Genomic DNA, 23,688 nt, shown 5'->3' on the forward strand with positions numbered 1-23,688 from the left:
TTTTCGAGGCCGGGCACATGTGCCGGGCGCATGCGCAGAAGGTGCGCACATGAAGTGAGGGTGCACACTCGGGGCAAACCAGTGGTAAGAATATGTGACACCCACCGCTGATTATGGGACCCCTGTTCTAAAGAATTGATTTCCTTTGCAGAGAAATATTTATCAGCAAGTCTTTGCATTTGGATGCATGTTCTAGATTTTGCATTCATGCTTAAATGAACTTTCCCCCCTGTTTGGATGTGCTTTTTGTAAACCAATCCCTTAATGCACGTATAAAGCAGTGCTCTGTTGCCTTAGAGAGAGCATCTGACAATGTAAGTAAAGAAACGTAATTTTGAGATGAGGAGCAATGCTAGTTCAACTTGACATCGCTGGGTATTTTCCAGAAAGGACAACTTGAAGGAAAGCTAAAGGGGTGGCAGAAGGAGAAAGCCTGAAGTTAATCTCACGTCTAAATTGCTACTTGAAGGGGAGAGAATGCCGGCCGTGTGAGATCAGATGAAGGATCAGAAGTAACTGCTTCCCATCTATCAGAACATCTTATTTATCGGAGCAGGTTAGGGACAGATCAGCCAGGAGGCCATCTGTGTGGTCACAAAGAGTTGACACCAACTTGATAGCCGATAAAGCAATTTATCAGAAGGTGGAAAGCTTACGCTTTTTAATAAAATTGGATTGGTTGGAAGAGGTGTTACCAGACACTGATTTTTCACATTGTAGGCTAAGACAGCTCTCTTCCTAGATAACGTTATCTAGTATCACTTCTTTTATTTATTCATTTATTTGTTTGTTAATCTATCTATCTATCTATCTATCTATCTATCTATCTATCTATCTATCTATCTATCTATCTATCTATCTATCATCTATCTATATCTACCTACCTACCTATCTCTCTATCTTCTCTCTCTCTCTCTCTCTCTCTCTCATTTCTATCTCTGTCTGTCCGTCTATCTATCTATCTATCTATCTATCTATCTATCTATCTATCTATCTATCTATCATCTCTCTCTCTCTCTCATATCTATCTTATCGAACTAACTAACTAACTAACTAACTAACTAACTAACTAACTAACTAACTATCATTTATCTATTTATCTATCATCTATCTATTTCCTCCCTTTATTATTTGTATAAATAACTCAAGGTGGCAAAAATATCTAATACTCTTTCCAGCCAGCTTTCCTGCCTAAGTGGCACTAGAACTCACCATCTCCTCCTGATTGGTCCAAAGACTTCCAGCCAGCTTTCATGCCTATGGTGGGACTAGAACTCCCAGTCTCCTGGTTTCTAACCTAATGCCTTACATATTAATCTTATTCAAGACCCCTCATTAATCCTATTCACTTGATCATAGCAAAAGGTAATCAATCCACCGAAATAGCCACAAGAGCCCTTAGATGAATTAGCACACCAATTGCTCAATCTTCCTATCTGAGATTACTTTTTTTTACTCATATTACTTTTTAAATATAAATCTAGACATATAAATTAGCATATTAAGACTACACGAGGATCTGTGCAGACACAGATCTTCCCACCATATTGCGATCATTTGACATATTATTCATTTATTAGCCTCGTTTTGATGATCTTGCTACCATTTGTATATAGTAGTAAATCTATGTAAGCATCTGAGCAGAGACTGACCATGTATCTGCGGCCAATCCTGGTTTTTTGATGGATATATACAGGGGGGTTCAGCAGGGTTTGGGCAATCCTGTAGCCATGGATCGCCGGGGTTCAGCGAACCCCCAAATGTCACCCCTGGCTGGCCACACCCACCCTGCCCCTCCCAGGAGTCTCCATGCGGCCCATTCATCATTCAAGGTAAGTACAGGGGCCACACAGAGAGCCTGGGAGAGTGAAAAGCAGATGTCCCGGAAGTTCCAGAAGTCCAGAAATGGGACTGTTTCCAGCCTCCGGAGGGTCTCCGGAGCCCGGGGGAAGCAGTTTTTGCCCTCCCCGAGGCTCGAGGAAACCTCCGGAGCCTGGGAAGGGTGAAAAATGCCCCCCCCCCACCGTGGTGCAGGCGGCTGACTAGGCCACACCATGGCCATGCCCACCCAGCAACGGAGCAGCGAACCCGTTGCTAAAGATCTGAAGTCCACCCCTGGATATATCGTGTTGTGGAAGTTAATAAAATCAATGAACTGTGAACCTTTGTCTCTATGAATTTCTACTTTAACAAATGAGCCTTTAAATCATTTAACAGTAAATGTTTTTATTTACATAATAAAAACATAACAATATGAGCCTTGATAGTACAGTGGTTTAGTGCACCCTGTTATTAACACAGCTGCCTGCAATTTCTGCTGGTTTGAATCTCTCCAAGGCTCAAGGTTGACTCAGCCTTCCATCCTTTCTAAGGTAGGTGAAATGAGGACCCAGTTTGTGGGGGCAATAAGCTGACTTTGTATAAAAAAATATATACAAAAGAATGAAGGCTATTGCTTAACGCATTGTAAGCCGCCCTGAGTCTCCGGAGAAGGGCGGCATATAAATCATTTAAAAAATAAATAAATCTATACAATTAATAAACAGCACTTAGTTACTATGATTAATTATCCTGTCAGCTATATATCTATATCTATATCTATATCTATTCTCTCTAAGCTATGTTATCTATGACTATTCTTCCTCAGAAGAAATATTATTATAAACCACCAGAACTGCTCTTCTAACAGAATTCCAAACTGCTCACAGTTGTTTAACAGAAGATCCTAGAAGAGTTAGGACCTAAGACCTAAGACCAACTAGCTAAGACGAGTGAAGATCGAAGAGCAAAGAGTTTCTGACAAGAATCTCCTTTTATACTGCTAACTATGACAGTTAGGGTAGGACCCTGGAGATTCAAACATATTAGCTGCCCTCTGATTGGCTTATGTATCTGTCCATTCCAAAAGCCATTAATAGGCACAGCTATAGAGAAATAAATTTTCTCTAACACATCGGTATGATACCTGCATTTCCATAACTTTGTTTCGGTCATTTTTGCCTCTTATATTTTATTTATTTATTTATTTTTATTTATTTTATTTTAATTTATATGCCGCCCTTCTCCGGAGACTCAGGGCGGCTTACAATGCGTTAAGCAATAGCCTTCATACTTTTGTATATTTATACAAAGTCAACTTATTGCCCCCACAAACTGGGTCCTCATTTAACCTACCTTAGAAAGGATGGAAGTCTGAGTCAACCTTGAGCCTGGTAAGATTCGAACCTGCAGAAATTGCAGGCAGCTGTGTTTATTACAGGGTGCATTAAACCACTGTACTACCAAGGCTCCTAAGTGTACACTGCGATATAAGAGAAGATACATGTCACACAGTGGAAGAAAGAAACCCAACTGCATCTATGGCCATTTCCAGCATCCCACAGTGACATGACCATCTTTTATGATGGTTTGTAAAAAAAATGGCACTTTGAGTTTTCAGAAAAAGTGCACCATTGAATCATTTAATGACCATCGCATTTGGTTTCCATTCACCACATTTGCTTTCCATCTGTTGCATTCCCTTTATATGAGGGGCTGCCACAAACAGGAGAGGAGGGGTTCAGCCTATTTTCAAAAGCACCAGAGGGCAGGACAAGAAGCAATGGGTGGAAACTAATCAAGGAGAGAAGCAACCTGGGATTAAGAAGAAACTTCCCAACAGTGAGGACAATTAACCTGTGGAAGTGTAGAGTGCGCACCGGAGGCCCGAACACCAGCTAGGGTGCACGCGCATGTGCAGCTGTAGGTGAGTTGAGTGACAGCTCATGTGCCCGGAAAGATGGCTCTGTGTGCCACCTCGGGTACGCGTGTCATAGGTTCGCCATCATGGGTATAGGATCTGCTGCTTGAGTGGGTGGTTGGACTAGAAGACCTCCAAGGTCCCTCTGTTGTTCTGTTAATGACCACTGCCCAAAAAATTGTAAAATTAGGATGCTCATGTGATAGACTTGTTTTACAACCGTTACGACCTATGAGCTACATTACAGTCGTAAGTCAGGATCAAGGGTGGGTTTTACTTATCTTTACTACTGGTTCGCAACAGGATCGTGCACGTGCGCTGGCTTCCCTCGTGTGCGCGCCTTGCTTCTGGACATGCACAGATCGCAAATGATGACATCCGGGTATGTTGGTGGGGCCTCCTGCCGGTTTCTTGCGAACCAGTCTGAACCAGGGGCAACCCATCATTGGTCAGGATTATCAATAGGATGTTTTTTTCCCCATATATATCCACTTCAGCCTCCTTGTCTTGTTTTAGTTATTTATGGGAGCGAGGGGGCACTCCCATGTGACACCCCTCCTGCATGAGTTGCATTGGCTTCCAGTGGTCTTCCGGGTGCGCTTCAAGGTGTTGGTCACCACCTTTAAAGCGCTCCATGGCATGGGACCTGGGTATTTGCGGGACCGCCTTCTGCCGCCGATAGCCTCCCATCGACCAATATGCTCCCACAGAGAGGGACTCCTCAGGGTGCCATCAGCCAGGCAATGTCGGCTGGCGACCCCCAGGGGGAGGGCCTTCTCTGTGGCAGCTCCTGCCCTCTGGAACGATTTGCCCCCGGAGATACGAAGGATATCGGATCTCCGGGTCTTTCGCCGTGCCCTAAAAACTTTTCTTTTCCATCAAGCAGGGCTGGCGTGAACCCCCCCCCCCTTTTTAAGCCTTTTTTAGCTTTTTAAATTGTCAAATGGGTTTTAGTTTTCAATGTTTTAAATTTTGGGCCACAGTTATATAATTCTTTTAATAATTTTAAATTTTGTATTGGTATGTGTTTTAGTTCTGGCTGTGCACCGCCCTGAGTCCACTAGGAGAAGGGCGGGATATAAATTGAATAAAATAAAATAAATAAATTAAGCTCCCCTAAAATTCCTCTTTGGGGCTAAATTCTTCCCCCTTTCCCTCCCTTCCTCTGCCTTATTGTTATCTTAATTTTCTCTCTGATCGTTTTATGGTTGCCCTGTGCTCGGAGCTGTTTTACAGTAACTGTTTTACGATAGCTGTTCCACAATAAGTTCCTGTGCCAAGCCTTGGGAGGAGGAGTTGGGTCTGTTTTAAATCAAGAGAGCAGACCTTAGCTGCTCTTAATCAGTGGGCAGATAATTAATTTAGACCGCACTTGTGCAGCCGTTTTCAATCAAATTGACTTGCCCTAAATGGCCTGAGATTATATTTATTGGGGTGGGGGGCTAATTGGAGCATTTGAAAGAAGGATGCTGTAGCTTCCTGTTTTGCTGGTTCATTGAAAGGCCAGACTGAAGACACTTAACTGCAGGAAATACATCAACAATATATTTCTTGAAATAACTCTGTTCCAATTGTTTATCCCGATCAAGGCTAACCTGCTTTCTTTCTGCGTCTTAGTACAATAGTCCTGGATTTACAGCCCCAACTGAGCCCAATATTTCCACTGCTAAGCGAGACAATGGTTAAGTTCAGTGGTGAAATCTAAAATTTGTTACTACTGGTTCTGTGGGCGTGGCTTGGTGGTGGTGGGGGTAATGTGACTGGGTGGGCGTGGCCAATTATTTTTTACTTTTAAAACCATTTTTTCTACAACCTCTTCGGTGAAGAGGTTGTTAAAAAATGCTTTCAAAAGGCTCTGACGATCCAAGCTGAGTTGCCTGATCAACAGAGGCTTTTTTTCTTTTAAATGCCTCTGACGATCCCAGCTGAGGCGTGCGATTATCAGAGGCTTTTTTTTAAAAGCATTTTTTCGGCCGAAGAGGTTGTAGAAAAAAATGCTTTTAAAAGTAAAAAAAACCAAAAACTCTGATGATTGTGCGGCTCAGCTGGGCATGGGGGGTGGGCAGAGATCTTTGCTACTGGTTCTCCGAACCACCTGCCTCCATCGCTACCGGATCGGGCGATCCGGTCCGAACCGGGAGCATTTCACCCCTGGTTAAGTGAGTTTTTGCCCTATTGTACGACCTTCCTTGTCACTGTTGATTAGTGAATCACTGCAGTTGTTAAGGTTAGTAACACGGTTGTTAAGTGAATCCGGCTTCCCTATTGTCAGAAGGTTACAAAAGTTGATCCGTGACCCCAGGACAACCAACCGTCACAATTATGAGTTTGTGGACAATGACCTAAATTTTGATCATTTGACCATGGGGATGCTTCAATGGCCGTAGGTGTGAACAATGGTCATAAGGTACTTTTTTCAGTGCCTTTGTAACTTCGAATGGTCTCTTAAACAGATGCATATAAGTTGAGGACGACCTGTAGTTGGTTTGCAAAGGATTTTTGAGACTTTTCCAGGAGTTGGTGTGATTGTGATTGTAAAGGAACAGGCTGCCCATGCCTATCCTAGACGGGGTCCAATATATTTCAGGGCCCATCTATTAGTCTACACAGCACCTGAAGGCAGGACAAGATGCAATGGATGGAAACTAATCAAGGAGAGAAGCAACCTAGGAAAAATTTCCTAACAATGAGAACAATGAACCGGTGGAACGGCTTTCCTCCAGAAGATGTGGGTGCTCCAACACTGGAGGTTTTGAAAAAAAGACTGCACAGCCATTTGTCTGAAATTGTGTAGGTTCTCCTCCTTGAGCAGGAAGTTGGAGTAGAAATCCTCCAAGGTCCTTTCTTATTCTATTCTATTCTATTCTATTCTATTCCTTATTTCTATTCTATTCTATTCTATTCTATTCTATTCTATTCTATTCTATTCTATTCTATTCTATTCTATTCCATTCCATTCCATTCCTTATTTCTATTCTATTCTATTCTATTCTATTCTGTTCTGTTCTGTTCTGTTCTATTCTATTTATTCTATTCTATTCTATTCTATTCTATTCTATTCCATTCCTTATTTCTATTCTATTCTATTCTATTCTATTCTATTCTATTCTATTCTATTCTATTCTATTCTATTCTATTCTATTCTATTCTATTCTATTCTATTCTATTCCATTCCATTCCATTCCATTCCTTATTTCTATTCTATTCTATTCTATTCTATTCTATTCTATTCTATTCTATTCTATTCTATTCTATTCTATTCTATTCTATTCTATTCTATTCCATTCCTTATTTCTATTCTATTCTATTCTATTCTATTCTATTCTATTCTATTCTATTCTATTCTATTCTATTCTATTCCATTCCATTCCATTCCATTCCTTATTTCTATTCTATTCTATTCTATTCTATTCTATTCTATTCTATTCTATTCTATTCTATTCTATTCTATTCCATTCCATTCCATTCCATTCCATTCCTTATTTCTATTCTATTCTATTCCATTCCATTCCATTCCATTCCATTCCATTCCTTATTTCTATTTTATTCTATTTTATTCTATTCTATTCTATTCTATTCTATTCTATTCTATTCTATTCTATTCTATTCTATTCTATTCTATTCTATTCAACTCACTCAACTCAACTCAACCCAACCCTACCCTACCCTACCCTACCCTATCCTATCAATGCCATTTGTATGACCCAAGAGACACTCCTTTTCTTTCAGACAACTGCCCTATGGAATAGCATCCTTCAAAAATCCTAACAGCTCCAACTCTGCTCTCTTCTAAATGAGGCTTACAATCTGACTATATCCCCACGTGTGATGTGAGCCTATTATGGGGCTGGTTTTGTTGTGCTTGTTGTCCCTTTGCTGGATCTTCTTGTTCCTATTCCTGTTCCTATTTATAATTCTGATAGTTGTCGACAACTATCAATAACATCATCAGTACTACCATGTTTCTCAGAAAATAAGACCAAGCCTTATTTTCTTTTAGACTTGAAAATAAGCATTTGGGCTTATTTTTGAAGTGGTCTTACTTTTTTTGAGGTGTAGCAGGCCACTCTTTCTAGAGTCTCCACATCTTTTTTTACATCGTGGCGACCAAAACTGGATGCAGTATTCCAAGTGTGGCCTTACCAAGGCATTATAAAGTGGTATTAACACTTCACGTCATCTTGATTCTATCCCTCTGTTTATGCAGCCTATTTTGCTTTTTTGGCAGCTGCTGCGCACGGCTGGCTCATATTTAAATGGTTGTCCACTAATAATATCACCACTGATGTTCTTGGAATTGGAAAAAACTGGCTTTGATGGGTTTTAACCCCAACCTTCATTAGAAGAGACGGGGCTCCTAAATTTAATCCCCATCATTTAAGACAGCAGCCCCCAACCTTTTGGGCACCAAGGATCAGTTCCATGGAGAGAGGTTTTTCCACGGATGGATGCCGCCTAGTGCTGGTCCTCAGACTGGAGGTTGGGGACTCCTGACTTAAGAAAATCAGCAACAAAGAAAAAATATTTGCTGTGAACTCTACATGGTGTCAGGAAGGGCATCTGGCCAGTAAATGCTCAGTTCCGTCCTGACTCTGACCTGAATTAAGGGTTGTAAAAAGGGAGCTTTTTCATTTAAGAAGATAATAGTTCCTATATTACAGAAAGTCACATCTACACTTTGAACAAAGACCCCCAAGAAATGCTGTGAATTCTTTCTCTCTCTCTCTCTCTCTCCCTCTCTCTCCCTCTCTCTCTCTCTCTCTCTCTCTCTCTCTCTCTGATAATCTCCTGATTTCTGCAACTGAATCAGTACCGAATTATTTCAACCAATAATCTGGTTTCATAAAAGGTCATTTTCCATGCTCCTGGGTAACAAGGCTATTACGCTGCTCGTCGTCTAGGGTGGCCAATTTGTCTTACGAGATGATAGAAAATTGATCCGAGCGTTTCATCCCAGTGCAGCTTTTCTCAGAGATGGGTGAAACTATCCATTTTTTTTTTTTTTTTGGCAAATCTCATACCTGGAATCATCTTCCTTTGAAGTGTGGCCTCTATTTTGTCTGTCTGGGTTCACACATGCATATTGTTGCTTCTAATTTTGCAGATTACTGACTCTTTTTGCAAGCAAGGTTTCCTGATTGTTTTGTACGCATCTAAAACAAAGGTGTGCAGATTTTTCCCTAGTTGTAGAATACCTGTAGTCCTCGACATACAACAGTTCATTTAGGGACTGTTCAAAAGTACAATGGCACTGGAAAAAATGACTTACGGTCCTTTTTCTCACGGCCGTTGCAGCATCTCCGTGGTCACGTGATCAAAATTCAGATGCTTGGCAACTCACTCATATTTATGACAGTTGTGGTGTCCCGGGGTCATGTGATCACCTTCTGACAAGCAAAAGTTAACGGGGAAACCGGATTCGCAACAACCATGTTGCTAATTTAACAACTGCAGTGATTCTCTGAACTGTGGCAAGCAAGGTTGTAAAACTGACTTAACAACTGTCTCGCGTAGCAACAGAGATGTTTGGCTCAGTTGCGGTCGTAAATCGAGGACTACCTGTGTATGAATTGGAAGGGATCTTAAGGACATTTAGCCAGAAGTGGGATTCACTTACCTTCCCTACCAGTTCGCAAATGTGAGCGCGCGCGGACTTCTCCGCATGTGCAGTACTCACGCATTACGTCCGGGTGAGTGGGTGGAGCCTCCGGCAGTCGCTGCTACCAGTTTGCCCGAACTGGAGAGAACCGGCTGAATCCCACCTCTGGATCCAGCCCAATTTGTTGTTCAATTCAAGAAGCCTCTAAACCAGGGGTATCAAACTCAAGGCCCCGGGGCCGGATCCGGACCGCAGGTGCTTAGATCTGGCCCATGGACCCACCTTGGAAATAGCGAAGGACTGGCCCGCGGTGCTTCTGCCAGCAAAAATGAAGCTCAGGTGGGCCGTGTGTAGCTTTCCTGAGCTCTGTTTTCTCTGGCAGAGGGTTGCAGGAGGCCGTCGCAGCTGAAAACGGAGCTCGGGAGCCCATTTTCGCTGGCAGAGCGCTCAGGCTACCACAGGCGCCACCTACATGAGTGACATCAAGCTGGCCACGCCCCCCCGCCTCCCCGGGGTCAGACACAACCCTGCTGCGGCCCTCAATGAAATCGAGGTTGACACCCCTGCTCTAAACCATTCCTGGCAGCCCAACTCAGTTTATGAACCTCCGATGAGAGAAATCTACCACTTCTTTGACTGGGCCATTACTTAATACCTTTTACAGTCAAAAAAATTCTTCCTAATATTCAGCCAAAAATGGCCTTTCTTTAATTTAAAAACTTCGGTCTTTCCACTGACTTTAGTTTGCATATGACAAGCTTTAAAATATTTTTGGATCAATATCATGTAGTATCCCCATCTGTTTTGCAAGGGGAACAGATTCCTATCATTAGCTGTCGGTTTCTCATCCTATGTATAGTATCTTTCTTTTTTTTTTTTGCTTTAATTTATATGCCGCCCTTCTCCGGAGACTCAGGGCGGCTTACAATGCGTTAAGCAATAGCCTTCATACTTTTGTATATTTATACAAAGTCAGCTTATTGCCCCCACAATCTGGGTCCTCATTTTACCTACCTTTGAAAGGATGGAAGGCTGAGTCAACCTTGAGCCTGGTGAGATTTGAACTTGCAGTAATTGCAAGCAGCAGATGTTAATAACAGTGCTTTAATCCACTGTACTGCAGGCTCTTGATCTGTATCAGAGTATCACTGTACTACAGGCACCAATCTGTATCAATTGGTGAATATTTATTTTTTTAATTTGGATTTTATCCCAAGTTTTACTTTATAAGTAACTCAAGGCAATGGACGTTACTAACGCTTCTTCCTCTTCCTCTTTTTCCCCACAACAACCCTGTAAGTTGGGCCAAGAAAGAATGATTGGTCTAAAGTCACCTAGATGGTGACTTTCATGCCTAAAGCGGGACTAGAACTCACAGTCATCCAATTAATTGGCCCAAAGTCTCACAGTCATCTTTCATGCCTAAAATGGCACTAGAACTGAGGGTGTTCTGGGGATGGCAATACTAGAACTCACAGTTTCCTGAAGACTATCCTAATGTTACCCAGCGAGGTATCTAGTCCCTAAGGTGGGACTAGAACTCACACTCTCCTGGTGATTGGCCCAAAGTCTCCCATTCAGCTTTCATGCCTAAAATGACACTAGAAGTGAGAGTGTTCTGGGGATGTCCCAGAGTCACCCAGCTGGCCTTCATACCTAAGGCAATACTAGAATTCACAGTAGCCTGATGACTGGCTTAATGTCAGCCAGCTTTCATGCCTAAGGCGAGAATAGAACTCACAGTCGCCTAGTGATTGGCCCAAAGTCTCTCAACCAGCTTTCATGCCTTAGGTGGGACTAGAACTCCCAGCTTCCTGGTGATCGGTCCAAAGTCACCCAGTCGGCTTTCATGCCTAAAATGGGATTAGAACTCACAATCTCCTGATTTCTAGGTCAAACCCTTCAACACAATTTAGTTTTCAGTGTATAAATGCACATGTAAATAGTAGCGTGTTCAAATATAAATGGAATTAAATTTCCACAAGAGCATTTCCGGTATTCTGCTCCCTCTAAAATGGAATTGGAAGTCCTAATTAGAGCACTGGAAGTTTGCAAGCTCTTTCTGCAATAATATTCACTGATATACATGATAATGTGAGGGAGTTCTTGAACCAATCCTGATGAGATCTCAAACTGATGCTTGGAGAATAGTTTAGATCCGTGATGGCGAACCTATGGCACGGGTGCCACAGGTGGCACACGGAGCCACATCTGTGGGCACGCAAGTTATTACAGTAGCTCAGCTCCAGCATGCATGCGTGCGCCAGCCAGCTGATTTTTGGGCCTTCTGGTCCCACCGGAAGTAGGGAAATGGGCTGTGTCCGGCATCCGGAGAGTGGGGAAGGCTGTTTTTGCCCTCCCCAGGCTCCTAGAAAGCCTCTGGAGCCTGGGGAGGGTGAAAAACGGGCCTACTGGGCCCACTGGACCATCGTATGTTAAAAGCTGGGGGGTGGAGGGCGTGCGTGCATGCGCAGGGCACATTGAATTATGGGTGTGGGCACGCACGTGGGCAACCTCCCCGCGCTCCCCCCCGCTTTTGGCACATGACGGCAAAAAGGTTAGCCATCACTGGCTTAGATTGAAACATACTGAGACAGAGTTCCTTTTCAATGGGATTGATTCCAGCCTTTTTAAGGTTATACAGGTAGTCCTCGATTTATAACAGTTCATTTAGTGACCGTTCGAAGTTACAACGGCACTGAAAAAACTGACTTATGGCTGTTTTTCACACTTTTGACCGTTATAATGTGATTTATATTCGGATGCTTGACAAACGACTCACATTTATGACGGTGGCAGTGTCGCCGGTGTCGTGTGTGATCCCCTTTTGCAACCTTCTGATAGGCAAAGTCAATGGGGAAACCCGATTCGCTTAACAACCGGGTTAACTAATTTAACAATGGCAATGATCTGCTGAACCAACGTGGCAAGAAAAGTCGTAAAATGGAGGCCAAACTCACTCAACAAATTGCTCGCTTAACAACATACATGCTGGGCTCAATTGTAGTCGTAAGCAGAGGACTATCTGTATTTCCACTGAAAAAGCTTCTAGATTCACAGCTCCTGCCAGAGCAACAGGTGAAAACAATGACCAAGGTGTAACCAGGGCACCAATCACCAACCTACAATTTTTCCTGCAATTGTGACTCATACCTTGATTGTCTCCTATTAGGATTCTTACTACTAGCTCCATGGAGTGTGGCTTTAGCAGAATACTGAGAAGATACCACTGGTGCAGAATGCAACGACATGACTATTATCCCAAAGGTGCTTTTTTCAAGAGGCAACTGGACTTTCTGGTTTTTCTTTGAAGACTTTTCACTTCTCATCCAAGAAGCTTCTTCAGCTCTGACTGGCAGCTGAGTCCAGTCAGAGCTGAAGAAGCTTCTTGGATGAGAAGTGAAACATCTTCAAAGAAAAACCAGAAAGTCCAGTTGCCTCTTGAAAAAAGCACCTTTGGGACAACTGTGACCTGGATGACTGAGAATCTCCAACGAACAACATGACTGTTAGTTTGGACAATCTGTTTATGCCGAATAACAGTTTTTGAGGACACCACACTGTCCACTGGTTGCTTTCCAAGTTAGGCTCAAAATGTTCACCTGTAAAGCTCCATGAAATAAGGCATTAGGATATATCAGGGTCTACCTTATTAAAACATACAAAGAACGGTTGCAGGGACTTGGTATGTCTAGTTTAATGAAAAGAAGGACTAGCGGTGACATGATAGCAGTCTTCCAATATCTCAGGGGCTGCCACAAAGAAGAGGGAGTCAAACTATTCTCCAAAGCACCTGAGGGCAGGACAAGAAGCAATGGATGGAAACTGATCGGCTTAGAACTAAGGAGAAATTTCCTGACAATTAACCAGTGGAACAACTTGCCTTCGGAAGTTGGGGTTGCTCCATCGCTGGAGATTTAGAAGGAGAAGGAGGAGAAGAAGAGGAAGAGGAAGAAGGAGGAGGAGGAGGAGAAGGAGAAGGAGAAGAAGGAGAAGGAGAAGGAGAAGGAGAAGAAGGAGAAGGAGGAGGAGGAGGAGGAGGAGGAGGAGGAGGAGGAGGAGGAGGAGGAGGAGGAGGAAAAAGAGAAGAGGAGGAGAAGAAGGAGAAGAAAGAGAAGGAGCAGCAGCAGCTTCTTGGATGAGAAGCAAAACGTCTTCAAAGAAAAACCAGAAAGGTTGGGGGTGCTGGAGATTTAGAAGGAGAAGGAGGAGAAGAAGAGGAAGGAGGAGGAGGAGGAGGAGGAGGAGGAGGAGGAGGAGGAGGAGGAGGAGGAGGAGGAGGAGAAGAAGAAGAAGAAGAAGAAGAAGAAGAAGAAGAAGAAGAAGAAGAAGAAGAAGAAGAAGAAGAAGAAGAAGAAGAAGAAGAAGAAGAAGAAGAAGAAGAAGAAGAAGAAGAAGAAGGAAAAGGAGAAGGAGCAGCAGCAGCAGCAGCTTCTTGGATGAGAAGCAAAACGTCTTCAAAGAAAAACCAGAAAGGTTGGGGGTGCTCCATCGCTGGAGATTTAGAAGGAGAAGGAGAAGGAGGAGAAGAAGAAGAAGAGGAAGAAGGAGGAGGAGGATGAAGAGGACGAGGAGGAGGTGGAGAAAGAGAAGGAGCAGCAGCAGCAGCAGTTTCTTGGATGAGAAGCAAAACGTCTTCAAACCAGAAAGTCCAGTTTGCCTCTTGAAAAAAGCACCTTTGGGACACCAGTGACCTGGATGACTGAGAATCTCCATAGACTTTTAAGAAGAGATTGGACAACCATTGGTCTGAAACCGTATAGGGTTTCCTGCTTGAACAAGGGGTTGGACTAGAAGACCTCCAAGATCCCTTTCAACTCTGTTATTCTACTAAGAGTTCTGTCTTAGGACGGACTTCCTCAACAGAGACCCTCACCTTGAAGAACATGTGGTCCCAGAAGCACATCTGCTTCCAACATCTGCCTGCATTCCAGAAAGCTATGCTATTTTAGCCAGCCTTTAACACATGGAATTTGTGGGTGGCTCTCTTGATAATAGTATTGTTAATTATTTCTATTTCTGCTATTATAAGGTAAGCATTTTGGTTTTGAGGTCTCTCTTCAGAGCCTTTATCGATTGAGGAGGTTGATAAATATTTAACAATAAATACTTGCTGCTCAGCATTCTTTCAAAACCATCACACTCACATTGAAGCATTCTATTTAGCGACTTTTCTAGGGAGGAGGGTAAAATAACAAGAGTGTTGCAACCTCCAGAAAATGCTATATTTGGGGTCGTGTGGAAGAAAGGGGAAATTGGAGGTAAACGATGTCATTCCGTGCATGACTTCTCAGAAGTTCTACTGTATTCAACTGGATTCTTCCCTGAGTAAAGATGAGGAATTAGCAAAGCAGACGAGGGAAACAAATTTAGGGGAGAGAATCTGCCTTTCAAATTATTGCATGGATTTGTGGTGCTGGAAACACTTTCTGCTTCTTAATGTCATGCATTACACGCTAAGAGGGCTATAAAAGCAAAATGCGTCTCGATTCTGCTCTGGCAAATGAAAATCCCTTCATCCTCTTTGGATTTTTTCAAAAAGCAATTGCAACATGCAATTCTAAATTTGGAGCAGCAAATGTTTTGAAATTTTTTTTGGATCCCATCGCTCTAGAGAGTTGGTTTAATGAATAGGGGGAAAATGTTCCTGATTGTTTTGCGCTGAAGTCAACACTCGGTTCTTGTGGATTACAGCTTTCTTTCTTTCTTTCTTTCTTTCTTTCTTTCTTTCTTTCTTTCTTTCTTTCTTTCTTTCTTTCTTTCTTTCTTTCTTTCTTTCCTTTCTTCCTTCCTCCCTTCCTTCCTTTTAACTTTCACTCTCTCTCTCCCGTCCTTCCTTCCTTCACTCTCTCTCTCTCTCTTCCTTCTTTCTTTCTTTCACTCTCTCTCTTCCTCCTTCCTTCCTTCCTCTCTCTCTCCTTCCTTCCCTCCCTCCCTCTTCCTTCCCTCCTTCCCTCCTCTCTCTCCTTCCCTCCCTCCCTCCCGCTTCCTTCCTTCCTTCCTGCCTTCCTTCCTTCCTTCCTTCCTGCCTGCCTTCCTTCCTTCCTCCTTTCACTCCCTCTTCCTTCCTTCCTTCTTTCACTCTCTCCTCCTTCCTTCCATCCTTCCTTCCTTCTTTCTCTCTCTCTTCCTTCCTTCCTTCCTTCTTTCTTCTCTTTCTTTCTCTCTCTCTCTCTCCTTCCCTCCTCCCTCTTCCTTCCTTCCTTCCTTCCTTCCTTCCTTCCTTCCTTCCTTCCTTCCTTCTTTCACTCTCTCCCTTCCTTCATTCCTTCCTTCCTTCGTCTCTCTCTCTCTCTCTCTCTTTTTTTTTTTCTTTCTCTCCCCATGTTGTTGTGAAAAATCCAACCACTTTCAAAGGGCAGAGGTGGACAAAATTATACAGAAGAGTAAAAGTTCACAGAACGAGTGACATAAAAACAAGAGAAAAATCAGTGCAATTCGGTTGGTTTGTACAGTGTAGGCGGTTGCCCAGTTTTTGTGCAGCTCCCAATTCTGATTTCACCAAAGCAGCTCATGCTCCACCTTGCTTGCATCCTCCAGTATTTCTGACAACACAGAGCAACGAAGCTGGTTTTGCAAACCGTGGACGCACTGAATGGCACTCTTAGACTTTTGCACTTTGTTCCTGTTCCCGTAGGACTGACCCGTTTGGAAGTAAGTGTTGTCAGCACACGTACCTTTCGTCTCTCTCCCCCTCCCCCATGTTCTTCTGAAGAATGCACCCTGTGAAACAGTCTTGACACAAATGGTTGTTTTGCAAAGTTTAGTGAACTGGCTCAAGTCTTCAGGGACCAGCTGCACGCACGAATTCCAAACTGTCAAACAACATAGGGCACTGTGTGTGTTTAAGCATCTGCTGCCATCTGTCCTGACAAGGAAGAGCTTATGGATTTATAGAAAAAAAACCCCACTCTCTGCCTATATTTGCTTCTCTCCTTCTCTTTTTAAAGCCGTTAACTAATCTCCGAATCGTAGGCATTAAATATAGCTAGACCCTGGCGCAATGGAGACAAGCTACTCACCCTAAGCTAAAAGAAAAGCAGGCAAAGAGACCCACCTGAATGGCAATCTTCAGCGTGGAATCATCCACAATCTGGGTGCAGACCAGCGAGTTGGGATCTTGGGGTATCCTGTAGATCTCGCCCATGATTAAGATCATCGGGATGGCGAGCAGGAAGGAGGCCACCCAGATGCAACTGATGAATTTTTTGGTCCGGCTCCTGGACATGATGCTCTTGGCTTTGAAAGGGTGACAGATGGCCATGTACCTCTCGACGCTGAGGCTGGCGATGTTGAGAGACGTCGCGTAGGTGCAAGCATCCCTCAGGAAGTAGTAGCACTTGCAGACGTCGTTGCCGAAAGCCCAGGGGTGATGGACCCAGATGAAGTTGTAGAGTTCGATGGGCATGCAGAGGAGGAAGATGAGCAGATCGGAGAACGCCAAGCTGGCCAGGTGATAATGCACGGTGCTTTGGAGGTTCTGCAGGGACTTCTTCCTCACCAGGGTGTAAGCGGTGATGGAGTTGCCTACCGTCCCCAGCAAGAAGAGCACCAGGTAGATGATGGTCACCATCACCTTGGAGTAGATGTCCGTGTTCACATCCAGATCCTCCTCGTTGGGTGGGATCATGGACCCAAGTCCTGAACCATTGGAGAGGTTCTCTGCTTCGGGCAGGACAGAATTAGCAGAGGGCAGTTGAAACTCACTCATAAGATATCCCAGCTGGTAGAGGGAAGAAGTTGTGTTGAGATGCATCGCTTGGCTCCCCAGCGCTGCACCCAAGGAGAGATGCAGTGGCTCCTTCAGGTACCCAAGCTTATTTTTCAAGCAGGAGACGGTGTGGGAGATGCAGCTGGCACCTTCCTGCCTGGCAGAGTGAAGCAAAAAAAAAACCACCTCCCACTATGCACCCTAAGAGGAAACTTGACTCAGTTTCATAGGAGAGAAAGGAGGAGCCTCCGGACCAGTCTCTCCGTTTCTGTGCAAGGGAGGGGAGGAACAGATTTAAGCAGTCCTCGTGCGGAGACGAGGGGCCAGAAAGCTGCAAGCAGCCGCTTCTCAGAGTGGATGCATCTTCACTCTGCAAACAGGCGGCTGTGTCTTTCCCTCGACCCTCCCTCTTCTCCCCCCCTCCCCTTTGCTCTCTGTGCAAGCCACGAATTCCCATTCCCTCTAGATGGGAATTGCAATAATGTGCTTTAACAGGTCATGCGCCTCCCCTCCTCGTAGGATGAGCAAAGGAGCATAAAGGACACCCATCCGGTTTGCAAAACAGGACACACATAATTCTTCTCTAAAGATAGATTTACCCCTATTTCTCCATCCCACCTGCACCCGGTTTAAACATTTTATTTATTTTTTTATTTATTTACTTGTCAAGCATACATAAGATAACGGATAAAAGTATAAACATGATTACAAACACGTGAAATGGATACAAATAAAAAGGGACATTAGGAAGACATTTGGTCTTTTGCATCCACCACCTCTTTCTAACGGCGTTCCTTTTAACGTATTCGCTTTTCACACCTACCGTTTTTTAAAATGTTTTAATTTTCTGGTTGTTTTTTATACTACGGATTTCGAGATTGTAAGCCACCCAGAGTCACTGGATGGTGAGATGGGGAGCATATTTACTTATGATGTTATGTATTCATTCATACCTCCCAATGACTGGTAAGATCCCACAGAGTTGGTCTCCTCCGGGTCCTGTCAGCTAAAAAATGTCAGTTGGCGGGCCCGCGGGGGAGGGCCTTCTCTGTGGCTGCCCCGGCTCTCTGGAACCAATTACCTCCTGAGGTCCGGACCGCCCCCACCCTATTGGCCTTCCGGAAAGCGGTGAAGACCTGGCTTTTCCGGCAGGCCTGGGGCCATTGATCTCGCTGCTGCGATCTTGCGAGACCCGGCCATGAATGGAGTGTATGGGTTTTTAATGTTTTTTTAAAACAACTTTTATGGTATATTGTTCGCATTATTTTTTGTTGTAAGCAACCCAGAGTCCCCAGGGAGTTGGGCGGCATAGAAATACGACAAATAAATTTATAAAATAGTTGAGGGGTTGCCACAAAGAAGGGGAGGGGGGGTCAACCTATTCTCCAAAGCACGAGAAGGCAGGACAAGAAACAATGAATGGAAACGGAACAAAGAGAGAAGCAACCTAGAATTATGGAGAAATTTCCTAATGGTGAGAACAAATCATCAGCGGAAGGACTTGCCTTTAAAAGTTGTGATTGCTCCAACACTGGAGGCTTTTAAGAAGACACTGGACAGCCACCTGTCTGAAACCGTATAGGCCGTAGGGTCCCCTGCTTGAGCAGGGGGTTGGACTAGAAGACCTCCAATGACCCTTCCAACTCTGTTATTCTGTGTTCTGTATATTGTTTCCAGCCATCTTTCTACCACGGCCATTGTTTGCATAGATGTCCCAGGGTCTCTGGACTCTGACTGTTTATTAGATGGATAGATAGATAGATAGATAGATAGATAGATAGATAGATAGATGATAGATAGATAGATAGATAGATAGATAGATAGATAGATAGATAGACAGACAGACAGACAGACAGACAGACAGACTGACAGACAGATGGATGAATGATAGATAGTAGATAGATAGATAGATGATAGATAGATATAAGATAGATAGATAGATAGATAGAAAGAAGATATAGATAGATAGATAGATAGATAGATAGAAGATAGATAGATAGATAGATAGATAGATAGATAGATAGATAGATAGATAGATAGATAGACAGACAGACAGACAGACAGACAGACAGACAGACAGACAGATGGATGGATGGATGAATGATAGATAGTAGATAGATAGATAGATAGATAGATAGATAGATAGATGATAGATAGATAGATAGATAGATAGATAGATAGATAGATAGATGATAGATAGATAGATAGATAGATAGATAGATAGATAGATAGATAGGTAGGTAGGTAGATAGATACCATAGATAGATACCATAGATAGATAGATAGATAGATAGATAGATAGATAGATAGATGATAGATAGATAGATAGATAGATAGATGATAGATAGATAGATAGATAGATAGATAGATGATAGATAGATAGATAGATAGATAGATAGATAGATGATAGATAGATAGATGATAGATAGATAGATAGATAGATAGATAGATAGATAGATAGATAGATAGATAGATGATAGATAGATAGATAGATAGATAGATAGATAGATAGATAGATAGATAGATGATGGATAGTTTAGGTACCCCACCACTTTCAGCCTTACACAAGGTCACCAGACTGAATTTTTTTTTATAAATAGTAATTCTTAAATAAATTTCGTTCCATGCTAGAATAGGTATATGTTTCGATAAATGGGTTCCATAAATTGTCACATGTGTGCATATGTTTGTGTGTGTATACAGTGTGAATCGAGAAAGAGTGCTCTGTGCATGCACACAAGGCAAGCATCACACACACACACAAATGCATACAGAAAGATAACAGGTCTGGAGCCTCCCTTTCCTTTAGAAGATGGAAGCAGATTTAGAAAGTCAGTGGATTAATGTTACAGATTCACTCTCTAGGTGATTAAGCTGTTTAATGGCAGAAAGAAAATAGACTGAATTGTGAACCAACAAGTCCTTGGCTGAAATGTTGGATCTGCCATAAACTTGCAATTAATTTCTTTATCGCAACTTCCAACCTGCCCACAGTCATGGTTCTCTAGAGGGTGTGCTAAACTGTACGATATAAATTGAAAAATAAAAACCGGCAGCTTTACAGAGAGCTAAAAAACAGGCCGGTGATGGCGTACAAGGCTCCTTGTTGCAGAACTCTATGACTGACCACAAAATCATTTAAAATGAGATATCACCTATCTCTAGGATAAACTCTTTCTATATGCAGTAACCATGCTACAGGGCTTTTTATTTTTTATTTTTTTGGTACTTCCCCCTTCGCGTGACATCCTTATGTGGGATGTATTTGCAGACTTTATTTTTTTAAAAAAATTTGATTTATATGCCGCCCTTCTCCGGAGACTCAGGGCGGCTTACAATGTGTTAAGCAATAGCCTTCATACTTTTGTATATTTATACAAAGTCAGCTTATTGCCCCCACAAACTGGGTCCTCAATTTACCTACCTTAGAAAAGATGGAAGGCTGAGTCAACCTTGAGCCTGGCGAGATTCGATCTTACTTTAATTGCAGACAGCTGGTGTTAAATTACAGAGCTCTGTCTGTTGAGCTATCCAGGCTCCTATTTTAGCAGGAGGGCCAGTTTGCTGTAGTGGTTAAGGCATCAGACTAGAAACCTGATGGTGAACCTATGGCAAGCGTGCCAGAGGTGGTACAGAGCGCCCTCTCTGATGGCACGCAAGCCGTCGCCCCATTCAGCTCCGCTCCGCATGAGCGTGCACCTCCTGTCAGAGTTTTTGCAGAAATCACATCCAAAAAGCACACACAGATAATTGATTCAGCAGGATTTCATTATCTTCCCTTTATATACGATATAACACATGAAGATAAATATACAATACCAACGGCAGATTTTCCAGCGTGGTAGTAGTTACAAGCAAAACACCGGCAGACGAGAGAACAGCAGAGATGAGTTTCACTTCAGCAGAGCAGAATAGTTTGCAGCTTTTTTAAATTTTATTTTTATTTATTAGTCATATTTCTATGCCGCCCACTCTCCGAGGACTCTGGGCAGTTTACACCAAAGACAGTATACTAAATAGCATATTGCCCCAAACAATCCGGGTCCTCATTTTACCCACCTCGGAAGGATGGAAGGCTGAGTCAACCTTGAGCAGATGAGATTTGATCCGCTGATCTGCTGAACTAGCAGGCAGCTAAAGTAGCTGCAGTGCTGCACTCTAACCACTGCGCCACCTCGGCTTTTTGCAAGACTCAGAGCTAAGCCACGCCCGGTGTCCAAAACTGTTTCAGTTTCCAAACAGTTCTCATTGGCTGACTTAGTTGCTATGCCTATATCATTGGCTGACCTTGTTACCATGCCCTATTCCAGGTTCATGAATATTCTGATTCTGACATCTCCTGCTGGCCAGCTGGTCTTCAGGTATCTGCCGTGAATGCGCGGGGTGTGTGTGCGGGGGAGGCCGTGCGTGCATGCGAGGGGGTGGGGTGCATGCGTGGGGGTGTGCACATGCATGAGGGTTGGACACTTGCAGGGGGTTGCACGTGCATTGCATTTTGGGGGCTCACACGCTTTGGGCACTCGGTCTGGAAAAGTTTAGCCATCACTGGACTAGAAGATTGGGAGTTCTAGTCCTGCTTTATCCATGAAAGCTAGCTGGATGACTTTGGGTCATTGACCAAGAGACTGTGAGCTCTAGTCCTGCTATATAGCCATGATAGCCATTTGAGCCAGTTACTAGGAGACTGTGAGTTCTAGTCCTGCCTTAGGTAGGAATGCTGGCTGGGTGACTTTGGGCTAATCACCAGGAGTTGTTGAGTTTTAATTGTGCCTTAACCATGAAAGCCAGCTAAATGATTTTGTGTCAGTCACCAGGAGACTGTGAGTTCTAATCCTGCCTTAGCCATGAAAGCCAGCTGGGTAGCTTTGGGCCACCCAGTGACTAGGAGACTGTGAGTTCTAGTCCTTGCATGAAAGCCAGCTGGGAGACTATCAGTCAGTCACCAGGAGACAGTCGCTAAACAAACAGCTGTAAGTTAAGGACTACCTGTATTAGAACAACAGGTGTTTATCACGTTGAAGAAGCTAAATAATAAATAATAGATGCATGACTTGGCAAGTGACAACAAGTGGTCCAATTTATGAGTTTAGAAGCTAAGCAATGTTAGGGTTGGGTGCAGGGGTGGGTTCTAATTTTTTTTACTACCGGTTCTGTGGGCGTGGCTTATTTTGTGGGTGTCGTTTGATGGTCATGTGACAATTCTTTAGGATTTAGCAGAGGTACTGGTCTACCAGGCTTTTAACTGCTTGCAGAGCTGTACCGGTCTACCCATTTATTTTTGGAGGCATTGGTCTATTCATTTGTTTTTGGAGGCACCGGTCTACCACCACACTGCCTTTTAACACTGATCAGTTGTAGGGCGGCCCTTTGAAGCCCCGTGGCAAGAGTTTAAACAGGTTTTTTTTTCCTTCTAGCCAATCAGCTGGGGCTCGGGAGGCAGCGAATACATTGGGGGCGGGGCAAAATAAAAGGTAAGAATAACGCGGTGGCGGGCAGCTCCCGAACAAAGAGAACCAGTTCGGTGACATCATATCGTCACCGCTACCGGCTTGGCAGAACCGGGCTGAACCGGGAGGAACCCACCACTGGTTGGGTGGGAGACCACTATTGTCTGTCGAAGTTGGAGACTAGACTAGGAAATTGAAAAAAAATATATCTTAGAAGAAGACAAGTTGCCACAAGGTTTGCTATGTGTATGCACTGTGAAATGTGGGATTTGTGCGAACACACAATCCATTGCAGCACAATCAACGTAAACTACGAAAAGAAAAAAAAAAAAGAAAAAAGGATGGAAATGAATCAAGGAGAGACGCAAGCTAGAATTAAGGAGAAATTTCCTGACAGTGAGAAAAATTAATCAGTGGAACAGCTTGCCTCCAGAAGTTGTGAGTGCTCCAACGCTAGAGGTTTTTAAAGAAGATATCGGACAGCCATTTGTTGAAATGGTATAGGGTTTCCTGCCTGAGCAGGGGGTTGGACTAGAAGACCTCCAAAGTCCCTTCCAGCTCTGTAATTCTATTATTCTGTAAATCTGGATTGCCACCTGTTACAAAGCATTGTCCAAAAAAAAGCTTTCTTCAGAATCGAAGCCAAATAATGACATGCTTTTTTCCAAAGATATTCATTTAGTCTAAGGGATCAATAATGCTGGACTTTTTATCCTTCCAATCAAGAGCCTTGGTGGTGCAGCGGATTAAAGTGCTGTTAATTAGCACTTAGCTGCCAGCTGCCTGCAATTACTGCGAGTTCAAATCTCACCAGGCTCAAGGTTGACTCAGCCTTCTATCCTTTCGAGGTAGGTAAAATGAGGACCCGGATTGTGGAGGCAATAAACTGACTTTGTATAAAAAAGAACACCGCTGGGGTATGTGTGTGTGTGTGTGTGTGTGTGTGTGTGTGAAAGCCCTACTAAGCAGGTATATACAAAAGTATGAAGGCTATTGCTTAACGTATTGTAAGCCGCCCTGAGTCTCTGGAGAAGGGCGGCATATAAATCGAACCAATAAATAAATAAATAAATAAACCGTTTTTAAATTTAAAAATAACTTTAAAGGTAATTACAGTGCCAAGTGTTCTGTTTAATCTGCATATGTTTTAATCCATCGCTTTATTTTAACAGCATTGCCTTGCCCGTTTCTT

The 23,688-nt window shown here is 43.3% G+C and overlaps 1 protein-coding gene across 1 annotated transcript in view; it reads right to left on the bottom strand.

Moving 5' to 3' along the window:
- The window catches only part of NTSR1 (neurotensin receptor 1), a 209,540-nt gene extending 192,077 nt beyond the window's left edge, over positions 1 to 17,463 (bottom strand). Inside the window, exon 1 of the mRNA XM_034441330.3 lies at positions 16,396 to 17,463. Within this exon, the coding sequence (XP_034297221.2) occupies positions 16,396 to 17,094 (699 nt within the window). The 5' untranslated portion in view covers positions 17,095 to 17,463. The remainder of the gene's footprint in view (positions 1 to 16,395) is intronic.
- Between the last annotated feature and the right edge of the window lie 6,225 nt (positions 17,464 to 23,688).

Source organism: Pantherophis guttatus, chromosome 3, assembly GCF_059756535.1.
Source record: "Pantherophis guttatus breed Tessera chromosome 3, ASM5975653v1, whole genome shotgun sequence".
Lineage (NCBI taxonomy): Eukaryota > Metazoa > Chordata > Lepidosauria > Squamata > Colubridae > Pantherophis > Pantherophis guttatus.